This window comes from Littorina saxatilis, linkage group LG12 (genome assembly GCF_037325665.1).
Source record: "Littorina saxatilis isolate snail1 linkage group LG12, US_GU_Lsax_2.0, whole genome shotgun sequence".
Classification (NCBI taxonomy): Eukaryota; Metazoa; Mollusca; class Gastropoda; order Littorinimorpha; family Littorinidae; genus Littorina; species Littorina saxatilis.
This window is the reverse complement of record NC_090256.1, coordinates 78,125,025-78,145,694: the sequence shown is the minus strand read 5'-3', so window position 1 is coordinate 78,145,694 and position 20,670 is coordinate 78,125,025. Positions and strand designations below refer to the sequence as shown.

Sequence of the window (20,670 nt, the reverse complement as noted above, 5' to 3'; positions counted from 1 at the left end):
TGATAAACATACAACAAACAACTGTTAACAATGTATTATTGCAATCAACACTGTACAAACACAACACGCACATTGCATAGGTGTGGACTGGGTGGCCGAGTGGTAACGCACTTGCGCTCGGAAGCGAGAGGTTGCGAGTTCGACCCTGGGTCAGGGCGTTAGAAATTTTCTCCCCCCTTTCCTAACCTTGGTGGTGGGTTCAAGTGCTAGTCTTTCGGATGAGACGAAAAATCGAGGTCCCTTCGTGTACACTACATTGGGGTGTGCACGTTAAAGATCCCACGATTGACAAAAGGGTCTTTCCTGGCAAAATTGTATAGGCATAGATAAAAAATGTCCACCAAAATACCCGTGTGACTTGGAATAATAGGCCGTGAAAAGTAGGATATGCGCCGAAATGGCTGCGATCTGCTGGCCGATGTGAATGCGTGATGTATTGTGTAAAAAAAATTCCATCTCACACGGCATAAATAAATCCCTGCGCCTTGAATATGTGCGCAATATAAATTGCATAAAAAATTTTTTAAAAAATTAAAAAATAAATCCCTGCGTTTAGAACTGTACCCACGGAATACGCGCGATATAAGCCTCGTATTGATTGATTGATTGATTGAGTTCTGTGCTACTACTGCGCATGATCACACACACAAGCACTCACACATGCATACACGCGACCGCACACACACAATCACATTATCCCTCAGTCATTTTGAAACATGTCGCATCTTGCCCTCAGATCTGTTCAATAAATACAATCAGGGACAAAACTAAGATTGCTGTGTAACAAGAATGCGTTTATAAACTTCTACAGGCAACACTGTCTTTTTTAAACGGTGAACACAAATGGTGGTAAACAACGATGAATCCAAAGTAAATTACATGGACACTCTACTTTTCCTTCATTGTAGTATTCCGGCGTAGTACTCATAGTAGGATATCCTTATTTGGAAAATGCCTAGCGCAAAACTCCTCTCAAATCCCGTGCATTTCGTGCGTTTAAAAAAAAGCGTGGACTCCAGTGTTGCTGCACTTGTTTGGGCGTGGCTATAAGCATAGTGACTTGAATTTGATTGGTCCGTATTTTTAGGCAAAGCACATGTTCTCAGCAAACAGAAAACAAAATATTGGAAGCGTGAGTCACGCTAACCAAAAAATGAAAAATAAAATCTTTTTTTACATATATTTTTTTTTCTATAACTTTTTTCACCATGGTTCATTCATCATCTGACATAACTTTTTAGCAAAATCTAACCATAAGATTATTGAAAAAAGCAAAAATGTAGACGACCACCTTTAAGTCTGAAAGTTTCACTTCCTGCAGCAGACTTTTTTTTTCGTTCTCCCTTGTCGGCCGAAGTCAGAATATAGCTGCCTATATGGTGGGGTGACTCAAAACTGTTATCTTCACATTTGAATGACAGAGTTATCTTCTCTGTACCAAGTGGTCCTGCGAGTTTTAAGCGTCGGTAAGCTCACTTCACAACAAAAGCTTAACCTTGCATCCCCACAGCTTGCATTTGTCACAGCACAACGAAATGGTCAAGACGGAAATTCTCACATCCCAAAGCAAACTTTTTTTTTAGAAGTTCAGTCTTGAATCTCAAAGCACACTTCATTTCTACAGGTCATACTGCTTAGGGATTCGAATCCTTCGAGTCCTTGTGGAGGCGACAGTGGGTAAGACAGGTTTGGCGTTGGAGGAATAGGACACAGAAGTGGCCGACCTGTGGCCCCCTCTCCCACTGCCAGACGTAGACCCTGCAGACGCTGACGGAGTTGACGCTGATGTGGTCACCGCAGGAACAGATGTGGTTGTGGAAGGGATGTTGGTGGCAGGAAAGGAAGCTTGGGACTTTGCCACAGCGAGAGCGTTAATGACGCTGCCCTTGGCCACAGAGAAAGGGCCGGTGACGAGGGAGGTGCCACCGGACGGCTGAGTGGTGTGACGAACGTTTGGCGCAGACTCCAGCACTGATGACACTTTGCCCAGCATCTCTCTGTTGACCACGTAGCTTGTGGACGAGGACCCGCCTTCCCCTCCTGCCTTGCTCAGCAGCGTGGCTGAAGAGGCCGACGTGAGACACTTGGCCATGGTGGTGGAGATCAAGACTGCACTCCGGCCTCCCAAGATGGAGCTGGTTGCTATGGGCGACCCTGTCTGTCCCGCCTGGGTGACGCTTCCAGCCACCACCTGAACCAACAAAGGCAATGACAACGCACAAATGACTAGTGTAGCTTACAGCTTCAAAAACAATAAACTTTTTCCATTTTCCATGTGAAAAACAAATACGTGCTCAACTGACTACCTGTCTATAGCGAATACACTGAAAAAACTCCAAACAGGTTTTGATGCAATTATCCAACAAGGCTCAGAAGAAGAATTCCCAGCACAAGAAGGAAAAAAAGATTATCCTACATACGTGGGAGAGACCATCCATGAGATAACAATATCGTTCAACTCACTAGTGGGAATATTATGTAAATGAGACCATGTCAAACCAGTCTGCCAGGGACCTAATTTTCCACTGCTTATGATGAAAAAGTCACCGAGACAAACGCCCTTGTAGGAACATTTTTACCCTTGCTGTTTTCCCTGGAAGAATTTTGAGGACTTAACGTCACTCTATACTTTCTAGAGTGACGTGTTTTTGCTTTGACGTCAAGAATTCACGAGGCTTTGGAAGAGATCGAGTTTCCATAAGACGCGTCTTCAATTTGACCGCCTCGACTGCGGGACGTTTTGAGCAAAAGACAGGCAAGTACAGTATGTAGGATAACCAGAATACTACATGGCTTGCTGTGTCGTACCAGATTTACACGCGCTGCTTTTTCAAATACTGAAAGGCTCGCATTTCAATATTTAAAAAAGCAACTTGTGTAAATCTGGTACGACACAGCAAGCCATGTAGTATTCTCTATTTGTCATGCCTGTACCTTGCCCAGGATGGAGGATCCAGCAATGCTGGCCGAGTTGATGAGGCTCTTGGAGACGGCCAGCTGCATCATCGTGGGCTTGGCCAGGGAGGAGGAGGAGGAGGGGGAGGGGGACGCTGACTGACCATCCCCGGCCTTGGTCTGGATGAGCACAGTGGCCGGAGTGGGGAGGGGAGCCTGACTGAACACCACGGCGGGGGAGGTGGTGTAGAGGGGGGCCTGGGTCTGGGGGCTAGTCAGCGAAGTCTGGGTCAGCACCGAGGCCGGGTTGGTCAGTGACGCTGTGGTCAGCGGGAAGTCATGGTACTGCGAGCTCTGGATGCTGGCCAGGACTAAATCTCTGCCGCCTTCCTTTCCATCCTGACCCGCATTCACATCCATCTTTTCCGGCTTTGGTTTTTGCGCACCGATTTTGTCCAACTGCTCTGCCCTTTTTGGCGCTTCTTTTTCTGCGCTCCCACTAACGGGGGTTGAGGCGGATGCCATGGTGTTGATGAGGAGGGCAGGCTGATGACCGGTGGCGGTGGTGGTGATGGTGCCAGCGGCCCGGGCCATGGACGTGGAAAGCAGCTGGTGGATGTGAGAGGAGCTGCTGGCCCCCGTAATGTGCACCAGGGGGGAGCTGACCCCCACCCCCCCTGCCACCAGCCGCGGGGCCATGGAGATGGGGATGGTGATCGGGGTGCCTGCAGGTCCCCCCGTCCTCACCAGTATCTGCTGGGACAGCTTGTCCTTGTCTCCCATCTAGTAACAACAATAACAACAGTAACAACATTTACAGGAAATTACAACGAATCTCAATAGCAAATTATCATAAGCTGCATGACAGTATGAAACATTCATTGCAACAGCAAACAGATGCTGGGACAGCTTGTCCTTGTCCCCTATCTATAACAACAAAAACTATAATTATAAAAAAAACTCTTTCTTCAACATTTACAGGAAATTACAACGAATCTCAATTTATCATAAGCTGTATGACAGTATGAAACATTCATCGCAACAGCAAACAGAAACCAATTAAAAACAAGATACTGTTTGCAGTAACCAGTATTTTACTTGGATTAAAGTGAAAGTTTTCAGATCCTCTATCAAAATACTTGCTATAATTTAAGATCTTTTCCTTTTTTCTTACACAGGCGCATTAGCCTTGTGGATAAGATACTAGTCTACCATGTGGAAGATTGAGTGTTCAAATCCCAGCTGCACCTAGTGGGTAATGAGTGGAAATGTTTCTTATCTCCGGGTCAACTGTGCAGACCTGCTAGTGCCTAATTCCTCTGCATGTGTACACGCAAGCACAAGACCAAGTAGCAAAGAAAAGATCCTGTAATCCATGTAAGAGTTTGATGGGTAATAGAAACAAGAAAATACCAAGCTTGCGCCCCCCCGAAAACAAAGTATGGCAACCTAAATAGCAGGGGTAAAAACAGCCATACATGTAGAAATCCACTTGTACTAAAATACCAGTGTATGTGGGAGTTTAAGCTCATAGACGCAGAAGAAAAAGAAGAAGATTTATGTCACACGCTTTCCTTCTTTGCCACTACTAAAGCAAACGTGTGCAAGATTGTATGTTACACGCTTTGGAGCATGTGCAAGAACGGATTCAAACTCGAAATCGTCCCTCCAAAAACCCCAAAATGCACACACAACTTTTATTTCTCCTGCTGTTATCGTTTCTTCTCTTTACAAATTCTTCAACGCTGAGAATACTGAAAACGGCATCCAAGACAACAGTACTGTTTCCATACGCGAATTTAGCTGCCCTTGGAAAGTGGCTCGCTCAGGAGGCCTGTTAGTCTGAAACTGGAAGGACAGAGTTCTGAACATAGATGACAAAGATCCCGGAAAGAACAAACATTTCGCGGATGCAGACACAGAAAGACGTCATGAAGATTGCGATGCTTCAAAAGATACAGACTGTGACGATGACTGTGACGTCATTCACATATACCGAGACGTCATTTATAGTTGTTCGGTCACTTTCGTCAAAAAGTAGATCTCTCCACAATGGCTGCTCCTGTGTTTAGGTTTATCAAGCGTGAGTACGCAAAACGTGTTTGTTCTCTCCTCTGTTGAAGCTGTGAAACATAAATGCTATTCCGACTTGGTCGTGTGACAGAGTTTTCTTCCACACTCGATTAGCTGATGTCTAACTCAGCCTGACGGCTTCGTTAGACAATCAACGTAATCTCGTGTGGAAGAAAACGTCTGTCACACGACCAAGTCTGAATAGCAGGTAATGGCAACGTAAATAGCAGGGGTAAAAACAGCCATACATGTAGAAATCCACTCGTACTAAAATACCAGTGTATGTGGGAGTTTAAGCTCATAGACGCAGAAGAAAAAGAAGAAGATTTATTTGTCTCAGACTTCCTCTTTATAACTTATTTACCTCTATTTACAACTCCCTGTCTTTTAATATAAGACATACATTTTGCAGACTTGGGGCGGCCTTTAAACAGAGGGAGAAATGAATGAATGATAACGGACTGATCTATTGAGTGACACACCTACACACCCGATTACCCACCTCCCCGCTGCTTCTCAAGGCTGATGCCAGTACTGTAGCGGACATTGTCCCCGACCCTGCCCCACTGCCCTCTCCTCCTTCCTCCTTCAGCTTGCTAAAGGCCAGCAGCTTGGTGCGCGGTATGGACATGAGTGACCTCCCCGTCCCCAGGAGCACAGAGTCGCCCTCCTTAGCGCGGCTGATGGGGATTCCCTGCAGCAGTCCGTAGAGTTCCGGGGCGGTGGTGACGGCTGACAGTGTAGCTGTGGTGGCTGCATGCAGGCCGCCGGAAGACCCCGCCCCTCGTGCCCCCAGCTGACCCATCCCCAGAGCCATCCTCTTGCGTGCCCCGCCTCCCATCCCGCCTCGGCACTGTCGCTTCTTGGGGCCACCCCGACCGCGTTCTGGGGAAACAACATATTCAGAGTTAATTTGTATGGTCATGTTTTGGAGCAATTTATGCTGAAATGTACATCAGGAACAGAAAGTTCAAACAGTTGTTCTAGGACAGACTGACTGACTGAACTTTATTTCACAAAGATAAAAGGTTTGATGCACAATGCGTCGTCTTACATCATGTCCTTAGACAATCAAAAACTGTAATACATATGCTAAATAATCCAGACACGAGTAGTAAAAATGCTAAATGCAATCAGATTAATAATACAGATAAAGTTAGAAAGACCACAAACAAAAAACAAAAACAAACAAACAAATATAAATACACAAAAAAGGGCATAATTATGCAATCAGAGAAAATGTATATAAGTGAAATAAATGTTGAATAAACAAGCAAACCATTTTCAAACAAACAAACAAACAAACAGGTCAAATGCAATAAAAAAAAATTTAAAAAAATGCATAGGTCAAATAAAGGTCTAAAAACAAACAGACATGTTGTTATCACAACCATCACAAATGCTTAACACTGCACTGTTTTAAGCCTCATCTTCCTACAGAAAACCCTAATAATGATTTCACAGTGCACACGTCAGTTCGATACATGGTCTTGATTTTGTTTTCAATTGCTCCTGGTAGCACTGAGCAGAAGAGGAATGAAAAGAGACCTGCAGACAGCCCAGGTCGTCCAGTACCTGCCATCTGGCGTGCTGCTTTCCCGCCACGCTTGGACACACGTCCCGTTCCGCTGCCCAGCATTGCGGCCTGTCAACATAAACAACGAGACCATCAGTACAGTGATACCTGTGATGTGTGGCCCCTTTGATAAGAGGACACCTCCCTTAAAAGGACAGCTTCTGTTGTCCCTTCTATTATCTCTACCAAAATATGCCTGTCATGACAGGCCACCTCCAATGTAGGGACACTTTTGCATGGTCCAAAGGGTGTCCTTTCATCACAGGTACCACTGTACAATGTTTTCTATCCATTTATTTTTTAAATACATTTTTTTTTAAATGCATGAGACTGGATGCAAAAAGGACTAGTCATTATGTTTAGCTCAGGACATTTTTTTCTTGATAGTTTGAAATGGTTTGAAATGAATGATCCATGCTGTGTCCAAAATCCAAATGAGAATGGTCAACTCTCAGCTGTAAAGTGTAATGCCTGCATCAAAGTCTAAAAGTTAAACAAAACAAACAGTCTTAGAAAAAAGGATGGATTACGGTACAGTGGAACCCAGTTGTTAAGATGCTTTTTCCTCAAAATTCCTGTTCCAAGTCCAAGAGTCTCTTAGGTATATTATATTCATGAATTTGTGATCATACCTTTTAAGTACATGTATGTGCTAGTGCTAGTGTTGAAAAGAGAGAGAGAGAGTGTGGGTATGTGTATGTGTGTGTGTGTGTGTGTCTGTGTGTGAGTGCATGTGTGTGTGAGTGCATGCATGCATTTGTGTGTGTGTGTGTGTGTGTGTGTGTGTATGTGTGTGTATACGTGCGTACGCGCTCGCTCGCAAGCATGCGTGCGTAAATATACCTCCATGTCCATGCGACACATACTTGCACACAACTGTAAACATACCTCCAGTCTAAAACTACCTCCATTTCTAAGACATGATTTTTTCAAACTTTACGCAGTCTTAAAATGGGAGTTCCACTTCACTGACAGTGGCGTGCTTACCTCAGAGCCTAACAGGCCAAGTGTGGCTGGCAAGTTACTGTCGGTGGCGCCAATCAGCTCGGCTACTTTACGTTTTCGTTTCCTACGAGGATCTATCTGGGTCTGAGTGACTTCCGGCAGAGGGTGCTCAGGGGACCCGGCGTTCATCGACAGAATGCTGCCCAGGAACTGGTTCACCTCTTCCTGAGAATCGGAGAGAAAAAAATCTCCTTACTTTACCAGGCATGGTATGGTGAAATTGTAAAAATGTCTCAAAGAATGCCAACCCCCCCCCCCCCCCTGCAAATCTTTAAAAATAAATGTTGCAAAATACTGCAATCTGGAAATGTGAAGAAAAACCTACCACTTAGCAGAAACATTGAAGAAGAAGCAGTCGAAAACAAAGAAAAGACCCAAAACTATTAAATACCAAAAAGAACACAGCAGTCGCAAAAAAAACAACCCTACTCCACCTTCTTCCTCATTGAAAAAACGCTATTGGTGTTAAAGTGTCATGCCTACAAGTCAAATGGCAACCACTCACAATGATCCAGCGATCGGCCATGGCCTGTGTCAGCCCCTCTTCCCGCTTCTTCCTGTGGGAAAGTCGTAGCTGTTCATCTGCCCCACCCACTACCAGCATGCCGGTCTCGGCACGCATGTGTTCCCGCAGGTCCTGCAGCTGGTCGATGGAGCCGTCGCTGGAGTCCTGACCGATGACAAACAGCGTCGGCGTCTGGCTGGCCAGCAAGGGATCTTCACAGTCCTGTTATGTACAATAGAATGGGATCATGGAACCTCAAATGTTCGCTCTTCTTTCCGTATGTGACTTCTCTTCCACAGGGTTATTTCAGGGCTGTGCCTTTGCTGCAGCAATGAGGATAAAATCCTGACTGGCACCAGCCAAACTCTTTCAAACAGATTTAACAGGACACTGGCATGCCACTCCACAAAAACTCACCCCTCTAGGTCCGTGGATTCCGGTAAAAGGGAATCCAAGGCAGACAACTGCACTGACGGATTCTACCAAGGACACCTGCACACACAGTTCCACTTCTTCAGATACAAACATGGAGGTAGCACACTTCTTCAGAAACAAACATGGAGGTAGCACACTTCTTCAGATACAAACATGGAGGTAGCACACTTCTTCAGAAACAAACATGGAGGTAGCACACTTCTTCAGATACAAACATGGAGGTAGCACACTTCTTCAGAAACAAACATGGAGGTAGCACACTTCTTCAGAAACAAACATGGAGGTAGCACACTTCTTCAGATACAAACATGGAGGTAGCACACTTCTTCAGAAACAAACATGGAGGTAAACAAACATGGAGGTAGCACACTTCTTCAGAAACAAACATGGAGGTAAACAAACATGGAGGTAGCACACTTCTTCAGAAACAAACATGGAGGTAGCACACTTCTTCAGAAACAAACATGGAGGTAGAACACTTTTTCAGAAACAAACATGGAGGTAGCACACTTCTTCAGAAACAAACATGGAGGTAGAACACTTTTTCAGAAACAAACATGGAGGTAGCACACTTCTTCAAAAACAAACATGGAGGTAGCACACTTCTTCAGAAACAAACATGGAGGTAGCACACTTCTTCAAAAACTAACATGGAGGTAGCACACTTCTTCAGAAACAAACATGGAGGTAGAACACTTTTTCAGAAACAAACATGGAGGTAGCACACTTCTTCACAAACAAACATGGAGGTAGCACACTTCTTCAGACACAAACATGGAGGTAGCACACTTCTTCAAAAACAAACATGGAGGTAGCACACTTCTTCAGATACAAACATGGAGGTAGCACACTTCTTCAGAAACAAACATGGAGGTAGCACACTTCTTCAGATACAAACATGGAGGTAGCACACTTCTTCAGAAACAAACATGGAGGTAAACAAACATGGAGGTAGCACACTTCTTCAGAAACAAACATGGAGGTAAACAAACATGGAGGTAGCACACTTCTTCAGAAACAAACATGGAGGTAAACAAACATGGAGGTAGCACACTTCTTCAGAAACAAACATGGAGGTAAACAAACATGGAGGTAGCACACTTTTTCAGAAACAAACATGGAGGTAGCACACTTCTTCAGAAACAAACATGGAGGTAAACAAACATGGAGGTAGCACACTTTTTCAGAAACAAACATGGAGGTAGCACACTTCTTCAGAAACAAACATGGAGGTAGAACACTTTTTCAGAAACAAACATGGAGGTAGCACACTTCTTCAGATACAAACATGGAGGTAGCACACTTCTTCAGACACAAACATGGAGGTAGCACACTTCTTCAAAAACAAACATGGAGGTAGCACACTTCTTCACAAACAAACATGGAGGTAGCACACTTCTTCAGAAACAAACATGGAGGTAGCACACTTCTTCAGAAACAAACATGGAGGTAGCACACTTCTTCAGACACAAACATGGAGGTAGCACACTTCTTCAAAAACTAACATGGAGGTAGCACATTTCTTCAAAAACTAACATGGAGGTAGCACACTTCTTCACAAACAAACATGGAGGTAGCACACTTCTTCAAAAACAAACATGGAGGTAGCACACTTCTTCAGAAACAAACATGGAGGTAGCACACTTCTTCAGATACAAACATGGAGGTAGCACACTTCTTCAGATACAAACATGGAGGTAGCACACTTCTTCAAAAACAAACATGGAGGTAGCACACTTCTTCAGAAACAAACATGGAGGTAGCACACTTCTTCAGAAACAAACATGGAGGTAGCACACTTCTTCAGAAACAAACATGGAGGTAGCACACTTCTTCAGATACAAACATGGAGGTAGCACACTTCTTCAGAAACAAACATGGAGGTAGCACACTTCTTCAGAAACAAACATGGAGGTAGCACACTTCTTCAGAAACAAACATGGAGGTAGCACACTTCTTCAGAAACAAACATGGAGGTAGCACACTTCTTCAGAAACAAACATGGAGGTAGCACACTTCTTCAGAAACAAACTTGGAGGTAGCACACTTCTTCAGAAAGAAACATGGAGGCAGCACTAACTCTTGCAGATAAACCTTTGTACTATCAACCTTACATTAGACTGACAAAATCAAGCAAAATACTAGGTTCGTTACATGGAACATTTAACTCTATCTTCTAATTTAAAAAAAATACAATAAAAAACATTCACAAGACTGAGCAACAGGCAATGAGATTGAGAAGATAAGAACAGAGAACCATGACTTTCCAGTTTGGTTCCTTGATTTTGGAACATTTTTAATTTTTTAATTTTGTTTAAAACATTTTTATTCAAGTTTTAAATACAGTACAACACAAACATACATGTATTAGGAGGTTCATTATAACGAGAAAACAATACTTATGAAATTAAAAGTCTAAGACCCAAAATAGATGAATAAATTAATTAATTAATAAACAACATGAATGAATAAATAAGTAAATGAGTAAAGTTTATTGAATTTTTTTTTAATGATAAAAAAGAAAGAAAGAAAAAAGAAAAGAACAGATTCTGGAACATTAGCCGTCTATCTGTTTAGAATTGACTCAACCTTGCATTCAGCAATGCCAGGACAGGACAGGATGCATGCATTCAGAGAAGGATAGTCACAGATGGAAGTGAGGCAGAAACAAAAACACACAAAAAGAATGAATGAAGAAATATAATAACTAGCAAAACAAATTGCCACAAGAAAGACACAATTTGAAAAAGTTAGCTCGTGTTTGTCACCTCACCAAGACACGCGTGCACATAAAACATACACACCATGATGATACTATCATGTACTTACATGACAGGCAACCAAAGCCCCAACATTCCATCCGACTAACACAATGGGCCGATTCTGAATGTGACTCTTTTGCTGCAACACACACAAACATTTGAAAATATATATATCAACGTCCATGATAGTTTGCTCTTGTAAACCAATGACTAAGGGATTTCACAAATATAAAAAGGAAGAAAATGTAGCTCCGATGAAAACAAGTCATATATACACAGCAACCAGTCATACAAAGTCTTATGATGCCATTATCACTTAACTTCGGAAGGGAAGAAATCAAGTTATTGCTTCCTCTTAACAGTACAGTAAAAATGTGCAAATTACTCCGCTTAGGGACTACAGCCCAAATCTTAAACTGCAATAAATCCATAGGCTGTTTGCACATCATCCATGCTCCTTCTCTGCTCTGCATTTTCCGTCATGCTCACCTCCAGGACTTTGGTCCTCAGGGCTCCGATCATCTGCTCCAGACAGAGCACGGTGCTGACGCCGCTCCCACCACTCATGTTGACGGTGATGGTCTTGCCCAGTGTGTTGAGATGCGCCTGCCAGAACTTGAGGCGCTTGGCTTGACCGCTCATGCTGCTGCTACCCTGGGTGGGTCCGCTGGGTGCCAGCAACAGCAGTGGGTTGTTGGGCAGTTTCCTCTGCAAACCAATCCATTCAGTTTAGCAAAACCTCTCTTGTAAACTACTCACAAAAAGTTAGGGAACACCCTTCATTTTCATGTGTTTTTGCAAATCGATGCTATTGTCAAAACTTTGCAAGCTACAACGCTGATCTTACACACACGCACAGAGTGGACTCCTGCCTTTGTTGTACAGGCTTGGTGTGCTGCACGTGCTACTCGGGCGTCAGTGGCTGAGCGTTGAAAATTGGTGAAAAGTTGGAAAATGTTACCGTTTTATGCTGACTCACCATTTTTTTCTATAGCGTGTTTCTGACAAAATGATGCACTGCACGTGGAAGCTTGATGCATTGACTGTGAACACTGGTCACTGGTTACTCAATAAAAGCCAGGGCCTGTGCGGACCAGGGCACAACATCACGATGGTCGGACGACAGAAGTTAAGCCTGCTGGACAGAGGAAGAGCCATAGGGTGGTTCCAAGACGGTGTTGGCGTACGGGAGATTGCCAGAAGGCTTCTGGTGTCCCCCTCCGTCATCACAAGACTGCGACAGCGCTTCCAGGCCACTGGACTAGTTCAAGACAGGCCTCGCCCAGGCAGACGGAATGGTGCATTGCGTAATATAAAAAGTGTTCCTTGACTTTTTGTGAGTAGTGTATGACGCTCGAGACTACAGTGGCTTGTTGGCAACTTGAGGTAAAAAAATTATAAAAAGGCAACTAAATAGTACTCATCAACATCTGCAAAGGCTTTTTCAATTCAGACACACAGGACTCCCCTGAAAGCGGCATATGGCTGCCTAGATTGCGGGGTAAAACCAGTCATACACGTAAAACCCACTCGTTTTAAAACACGAGTGTACGTGAAAGTTTCAGCCTATGAACGCAGGAGAAGAAGAAGAAGACACACAGGACACCAGTCAGTAAACAATTTGTACAGAAAGTTAAAGAAGGATCTAACAGAAACACACACACACTCACACACACCATAACTTTATCTAGCAGTTGATCCCTTTAGACTTTCAAACCATAATTCCATTGAAACCTTCATGTGTCGTGGGTAAGACCTCACCAGTTTGTGCTGCATGAGGACGCTGTTGACGGGATCCCAAGGTCGTTTGAGGAGCAGCCCCAGTGACTCCTGGGACAGACTGGGATGCTTGGGAGGCGCTCCGCTCACCATCTTCTCCACCAGTGTGGGAACCTGCACAGCAGTTGGCATTAATGTCAAGGTCACTTCACTCACCAAACCACAGCAGTTGGCATTAATGTCAATTTCAATTCACTCACCAAACCACTGCAGTTGGCATTAATGTCAATGTCAATTCACTCACCAAACCACTGCAGTAAAACTGCATAATGCTCAATAACTGCAAAATGGCAGTTACTCACCAAAACACTGCAAAACTGCATAATGCTCAATAACTACATAATGCCATGGTAGTTACTCAACCAAACTGCAAAACTGCATAATGCTCAATAATTGCATAATGGCAGTTACCAAAACACTGCAAAACTGCATAATAAATGCACAATAACTTCATAATGACAGTTACTCAACCAAACACTGTAAAACTGCATAATGCTCAATAACTGCATAATGACAGTCACTCACCAAAACACTGCAGTAAAACTGCATAATGCTCAATAACTGCATAATGGCAGTTACTCACCAAAACACTGCAAAACTGCATAATGCCCAATAACTGCCCAATGGCAGTTACTCACCAAAACTGCATAATGCCCAATAACTGCATAATGGCAGTTACTCACAAAAACACTGCAAAACTGCATAATGCACAATAACTGCATAATGGCAGTTACTCACAAAAACACTGCAAAACTGCATAATGCACAATAACTGCACAATGCCCAATAACTGCATAATGGCAGTTACTCACCAAAACACTGCAAAACTGCATAATGCACAATAGCTGCATAATAACAGTTTGCAAGATTAAGGAACAAACACTCAAGTAGTTTTTGACATGGATACACAAGCTTTGATTCAAGATCATGTCGACATCCTGCTCAACTTTAAGACTCTTCTCTTTTATGAGATGATTTTCTCAGATTTTTGGTGTGGGAAAAGCCAAGGTACCATTGTACAGTGGTCCCTCTGTTTTAAGACCTCATACAATCAGAAAAATGTAGGTCTTTATAGAGAGGGAGTCTTAAAATGTAGGTCTTTATAGAGAGGGAGTCTTAAAATGTAGGTCTTTATAGAGAGGGAGTCTTAAAATGTAGGTCTTTATAGAGAGGGAGTCTTAAAATGTAGGTCTTTATAGACAGGGAGTCTTAAAATGTAGGTCTTTATAGAGAGGGAGTCTTAAAATGTAGGTAAATTGACTGACATAATGAAGACAAAGTCTGAGAAAATGAGGTGTTATAGCAGAGGGAGACTCATAAAAGAGGGTTTTAAAGAGAGGTTCCAGTGTACTGACCTTTGATTTGAGTGTCTGCAAGGCATCCAGGTAAGACGCCAATAGGTGGATGCTGACCATGTCCAGAATGAGCTGGTGCAACCACTGCACTACGTTCATGTCCTGCACGCCCATCAAGACACACATGCCAACACAACTTTGCTGTAGATAATTACACGTGCTATCAAACAACGTATGTAGGACCACATAGCTATATATTGAGGCCAATGTATACCAACGTATGGAAGGAAAAGTCATATTATGTACTAAAGCAAACCATTAAAGTTAAATTCATATTTCAAAGAATTGTGTGTACTCTTTTACTCTTCATTTCCAACTTAACTGTTACTAAGTAATACATGACGTGTAGTATTTACAAGTCTAATTTTCAATAACTCTTTCGACTGTAAGTAAATGTACATGTATACACTAAATAAGATCCAATATTTGAATCAAGAACAGTAACTTAAGGTTGAGGCTACATGTTCATTAAACAACGTAATTCCTAAATTCTTCAAAACATGAGCATATGAGCTGCAGGTTGACTCACCCATCCCACACTAGCCAGCGCCTGTCGCAGTCTCTTTGCCGTTTTATCCACCAGCTGTCTGCGTGCTATCGGCTCGTTTGGCACCTGGTAGTATACCGCACAGTTGTTTTCAGGAAGCTCATAGTAATATCACGTAAGGGTTATAAAGTACACCTAAACTTTGCTACAAGTAAAACACTTGAATACAATACAGCATCTTTTAAAATATTTGACAAAGGAATTGAATTGTTGTATACTACTGACACTGTGAGCTATTAGCATAATCGAAGGGGCAAGCTAATGACAACAGCATCTGATGCAAATCACCCAATATCAAAAATAACAATCAAATGTAAAATTCATCACTGCTAAACCCAATCAACTCATCATCTTGAGTATCCCCAAAAGTGCTGGCTATGTGTCTGAGATTCAACTCTTAGTATGTCTGTGTTGTTTTCTGACTTGCAAAACCTAAAAACCAACCCAACGAGAGGCAATATCCTTGTCAAGAAATAACCAGCCTGTCTATAATCCTTGAATCAAGCAAGTTTAATAATTAAAACTTTCTGCGTGGAACAGTGTAACTGTGCCATTCTTTACTCATGAGAGAAGTTGAAGAGCAGCAGGAAAATCGTCTTCTCAAACGACCATTTTGGTGCAAACATGCATCGAACGGCTTTTCGTTCCTGCCGTCACATAAGCGGATATATTTGAATTATTTACCTGCCATCTAAGAGAGAACACTCAAACATTCAAATTGACATCTGACTAGCTGGCCTGGTGGATAAGAGAAAGGAAAAGAAGAAATATTTGAACAAACTTCCACAAGTTTATTCAGAGATTTTGAGACTGTTAAATTACTGTAAGACGTACTGAGTCCATGGCAAGACGAGCCAATCGGTCAGCTTGAAGAGCCTTGATCACCTTGGTGAACGCTCGATTCTGCTGGATGGTCCACCCCTGTCTGACAAAACACAGCTGTTGTAATATATACATGATTACAAGTTAAAAACAAAAATACTCCAAATTAACAACAACAACAACAAGCTTTTAAGACAAAGAAAGCCACCTGACAGTCAATGGTTTTTGGCTCACGTAAGTGTAGCCAATGCGATCGTAACTTTGTCTGTCTGTGCGTTTGTGCGTGTGTGTGTGTGTTTGTGCGTGTGTATGTCTGTGGTAGAAACTTTAACATTTCGTCATTTGAAGACGTCACATTATGACGTAAGAGGGTTAGACGTCACGCGAAGGAATTACTGAAAGTCTCGGTCATTGTTATTTTGAGCGGGCCGAGACTAGTTGGCAGTCGTGTCCCTGTAAGTAGGCTACATGCAGACAGACAGATCTAGATCTAGTGTCTCGCTTTCTTGCACAGTGTCACCTATGCTTACTGTGTGTGTGTGTATGTGACGGAGTGATTGAGTTTGTGTTACTGTTTGTCGATTTCTTACGTGAGCCTTGAAGGCTTCGCCTCTTGTTATTTTAGTCATGACATCTAAACCCAAGGATCTTAATATAACATGTATTGTGTTTGTGATGACAGTCAAAACAACGAGACAAAGATGATGAGTTGGAACTTGGACGTGGGACTTTTTATTCACAATGCCACTGTCCTTAGAGCGGAAGAACATTTTTATAAGGGGATTGGGGATTCAGATACTGAGACAAAAAGCCTTTCAGCCAAAATTTGTACTACTGAAGACACAGTTTAAATGTTTTTGGTTTTTATTTCAATAAATCCAAAAACAAAGAGACTGCCAACGTTCCAAGATAAGTTTTGTGTGAATATTTGTTTGTCTGTTCACTTAAATTTAAAAGACCGTTGGGTCGAAATATCTGTGAATGTATTGCTTTGTCAATAACAAACATTCCAACAACCTACCTTTCTTGTTTTTTTATTCTTCATTTTTTATTTCAATAGTTTCTTTTCCTTGACTGAGAGATTTTAGATGGGTAAATAACCAGCAGAAGTGATTCTGAACTTACTTCGATATTTTTTCCTCCCAGTCCTCCTGGTTGTCGGGACGAGCGTAAGATGCATGGCGTTCACACTCCGTCATCAGGTTGCGGGCCTTGTTGATGTCAAAGGGCATAGAGGGTGCTGGTGGGACATCCACCACATCAATTGGTGGTTCACTGCTGTAGAAGAGAATTATAAACATGATTACACAGAAACAGGAATGAATTTGCAATTGCATGAAACTTAAGTGTCAAAGCCTGCCCCTTACCAACAGCACAAAATTAACGACTCAGCAGTCAATATATATTTGAAAAAGGAATAAATGGTTTTTGTGTCTGTTTTTTTCAATATTGTTTATAATATAAATAAATAATAAAATATATATATTATACTAAAGTGTTTGAAATATTTTTTTAGCTCAGTTTAAACAACCACATCCACATAATTTGTCTAAAGATAGGTCTCTGTAAAGAAAGAAGGCTGCTGTGGTGTAGCAATTTAGCATTCAGGCCTGGGAATGAGTCAAACTAAAAGTGGTTTGGGCGTACTGACGGGAACATTTTGCGTTTTAAGCATTTTTAAGGGCACACGGAGGCTCTTTTCTTACACAATTAAAAAAGGACTTCATCGTATTTACGACAAAAGGTGTATCATTCCCAGGCCTGAGCATTCAAGCAGCTAGATCTGCAATGTCAATTGTCACAGGAATGTTTTCCCTGAACATTACTTTTTTTTTTTATCAAACAAGCGCTTTTCTAACTAACCTATTTTTAAAATCAGTAGTTAAAGTAATCAGCCTGCGAATATATAGAATTTAAACAAATGTGTACAGTGAAACCCCCTTTTACGACCTTCAACAATCTGAGAAAATTAGGTCTTAAAAAGGAGGGAGTCTTAAAATGGAGGTAAATTTACAGAGGTTATGAAGAGAGCATCTGAAAAAGCAAGGTCTTATTCTTAAAAGGGAGGACGTCTTAAATTGGGGGGTGTTAATAGGGGGGTTCCACTGTATTTTACAAAGTGTTTGCATTACCCTTGTAGAGTGTCCAGAGTGGAAGAGCGTGTTTGTTTGGGCATGAAGAGCATGCGGACGGGGCGAGCGTTGCTGGCGTCAGGGTGAGCGGACCAGGGTTTGGCATAGCCGTGATCCAGCATTATCACGTCCATCTCCTGCTCTGCTCCCCCCGGTCCACTCCACCCTCCCCCAAACTGGGTCAGGAAGGAGGAGGTGGAGGCACTAAAGCGATGCCGGATAGATGAGATGGTTTCCTGCTGCGCCATTTTGCTCAGTTCAAAACTGCATGTACACTGGTGTTTGGTCTTTTAAGCTTAACGTGCTACATACCTCTGCAATAAAAAAAATTAACACCAGGGTCACTGTCAATAACTCAAGGTCAAATACAAAATGGTAAAACTAAAAGAGCATTCTAGTTAGAGGCAACAATCTGACCAGGTTGTACGTTTGTGTATCGTGCTTCAACTGCTTGCCCAGGAAATTACTCAAAAACCTGACCTGGTTCAATCTAAAAACAAAAACAAATCTTAGATGGCTTTGATATGATATGTTCATAAGAAATTAAACAGATTTTGATGATTTACACTTACAGGCAGGAGAAACCATGTAATTGTAATTTGATAAATTGATAAAGCAATAGCATTGGCGTTGAATCAATGTGAGCTCTGAATTTACAACGCAAACGTTCAAGATTACCATATTAACTTACAACATATCAACCTCAACAAAATAAGACATCTGTATACAAGTACACGTACCTAGTCATTCATTATTTATTTTATTTAGCAGAACAGCAAATTTGTTGTAACTTGTATTTTTGTAATTCACTAATTGTATTGCATTGTTGTTCTTTAAGGCCAAAAAAAAAAAGTCTGTTTACGGTATACCGACCGACCCTATTTTTTCGCGCGACCCTAGACTTTTTTTTGGCATTTGGGGAAAAAAAAAATTTAAAAATTTAAAAAAATATAAAAACTAAAAAGTCTTTGTTTTTTGGCAAAATAACTTAGGCAAAATATGTTTTTTTGGAAAAAAATTAAAAAAATCCCGACCTACCGACCCTATTTTTTTTGCCTATGTTACCGTAAACAGACCAGAGTAGAGTGATGAAGCCAAACAACGTAGGTACAAATATTTGCCTACCAGTAACTTGAGTAAGTTCGTCACACGGTAGATTCGTCACGGGTGACGAAGTTACCGGCAGGGTGGGCGGGTGTTTATACTTAGAGCTTATGCTTTCAGATGTTTGATTTGTGGGAGAGATTCAAGATTCACATTTTTAATGACAAAAAGCTAGAGGGGGGAGAGAGAGAGAGAGAGAGAGAGAGAGAGAGAGAGAGAGAGAGAGAGAGAGAGAGAGAGAGAGAGAGAGAGAGAGAGAGAGAGAGAGGAGAGAGATAGAGAGAGAGAGACAGAGAGAGAGGGAGAGAGGGAGGGAGAGAGAGAGAGAGAGAGAGAGAGAGAGAGAGAGCGAGAGAGGGTGTGTGTGAGAGAGAGAGAGAGAGAGAGAGAGAGAGAGAGAGAGAGAGAGAGAGAGAGAGAGAGAGAGAGAGAGAGAGAGAGAGAGAGAGAGAGAGAGAGATGAATCTCAAACATAATCCAAATGTCCACACCTAAACAACTTTATTTTCAAATCAGGTACCATCAATTCTGACATACAAGTGAAGCATACAAAACATACAACTTCCATCTCAGCCTGCTGTGTCAGAGACAGTTCTGACTGTGCCACTGCCACACAGTCCTGGCATCGCCAGTCCAGTTCAATATCTCCCCTCACGGCACGCCTATAAGTTGCACGGTCAATACCAATGCCACAGATGCGGTGTTGCCATCTGCCACATGGCCCATCACAGAGCAAGGCCTCCTGTCTACTGGTGACCGCCACCTGACACACAATGCAATCGACTGCACTATCCATAGCGAATCTGGAGCTGTTATGCCAACTGCCAGTTTGTCCATCATTATATAGTGGTCTTGTGTTAATTACGTAGATAACTGCTCAACTGAGCAGTTTTCACACGGCACAGTCCGAGCGTTGTTATTTTAAAACGCGAGATCTACTCATTGAGCAGTTCTCAACTGAGCAGTTTTCACACGGCACAGTCCGAGCGTTGTTATTTTAAAACCCGAGATCTAGGCTACTCATTGAGCAGTTCTCAACAGCCTGTAGTCTGAGAGAGGGAGCGAGAGAGAGAGAGAGAGAGAGAGAGAGAGAGAGAGAGAGAGAGAGAGAGAGAGAGAGAGAGAGAGAGAGAGAGAGAGAGAGAGAGAGAGAAAGAGAAAGAGAGAGAGAGAGAGAGAGTCCAATGACTTAAACCTCACTGTCAAGGAGGCAGAGAAACTCAATGTGAGGAGAGGGAGGGGTGGAAGGAAGTGGAGGGAGAGAGAGAGAGAGAAAGAAAGAGAGAGAGAGAGAATAAACAATAGAGAGAGAGGGAGAGAGAGAGAGAGAGAGAGAGGGGGGGAGGGGGGGAGGTGCAAGGTTGTATTACAATTTAATTACATAACAGCCGCGCTCGGACTACTACTGTCACTGTGCCTGTGGCGAAGTTACCGGGGACCTGTGACGAATCTACCGTGTGACGAACTTACTGGTATATTTCGTCATGTCAGAAATCGAAACAAAACAACAAGAGAAAAATACACCAAAGCAATCTGCAACGGATACAGGTCGAAAATCAATACCTGCCATCTTAGACTCTTTTCACCGCCATTTTGTTCAGGTTAGAATTATTCCCCCGGAAAACGGAAAGCTTCCCACCCTTGTGACCTTGACCTCACATATCCCGAAAATAGTTGTAAC

The 20,670-nt window shown here is 42.6% G+C and overlaps 1 protein-coding gene across 2 annotated transcripts; it reads right to left on the bottom strand.

Moving 5' to 3' along the window:
* Positions 1-773: 773 nt before the first annotated feature.
* On the bottom strand, positions 774-20,664 carry LOC138982843 (KAT8 regulatory NSL complex subunit 3-like). 2 transcript variants are annotated; one of them, XM_070356213.1, is made up of 16 exons: positions 20,553-20,664; positions 17,886-18,199; positions 16,879-17,028; positions 15,766-15,856; positions 14,914-14,997; positions 14,385-14,486; positions 13,013-13,144; positions 11,741-11,959; positions 11,319-11,390; positions 8,472-8,546; positions 8,055-8,276; positions 7,532-7,714; positions 6,544-6,613; positions 5,471-5,853; positions 2,935-3,678; positions 774-2,191 (listed from the first exon to the last, which is right to left on the bottom strand). In XM_070356213.1, exons 2-16 carry the CDS (start codon positions 18,131-18,133, stop codon positions 1,619-1,621), a joined length of 3,348 nt encoding a protein of 1,115 aa, XP_070212314.1. In that variant the 5' UTR covers positions 18,134-18,199; positions 20,553-20,664; the 3' UTR covers positions 774-1,618. The 2 variants fall into 2 exon arrangements, with proteins under 2 accessions (XP_070212314.1, XP_070212313.1); XM_070356212.1 differs by having other exon boundaries at positions 16,879-17,031; positions 20,553-20,663.
* Between the last annotated feature and the right edge of the window lie 6 nt (positions 20,665-20,670).

Excerpts from the sequence above, each read along its gene's own strand:
- LOC138982843 (XM_070356212.1), bottom strand. The coding sequence starts at position 18,133 with ATGGCGCAGCAGGAAACCATCTCATCTATCCGGCATCGCTTTAGTGCC. Across the intron at positions 14,487-14,913 it reads CGCTGGCTAGTGTGGGATGG|GACATGAACGTAGTGCAGTG; the intron begins GTGAGTCAACCT and ends ATGGGCGTGCAG. Across the intron at positions 11,960-13,012 it reads TCCTCATGCAGCACAAACTG|AGGAAACTGCCCAACAACCC; the intron begins GTGAGGTCTTAC and ends ATTGGTTTGCAG.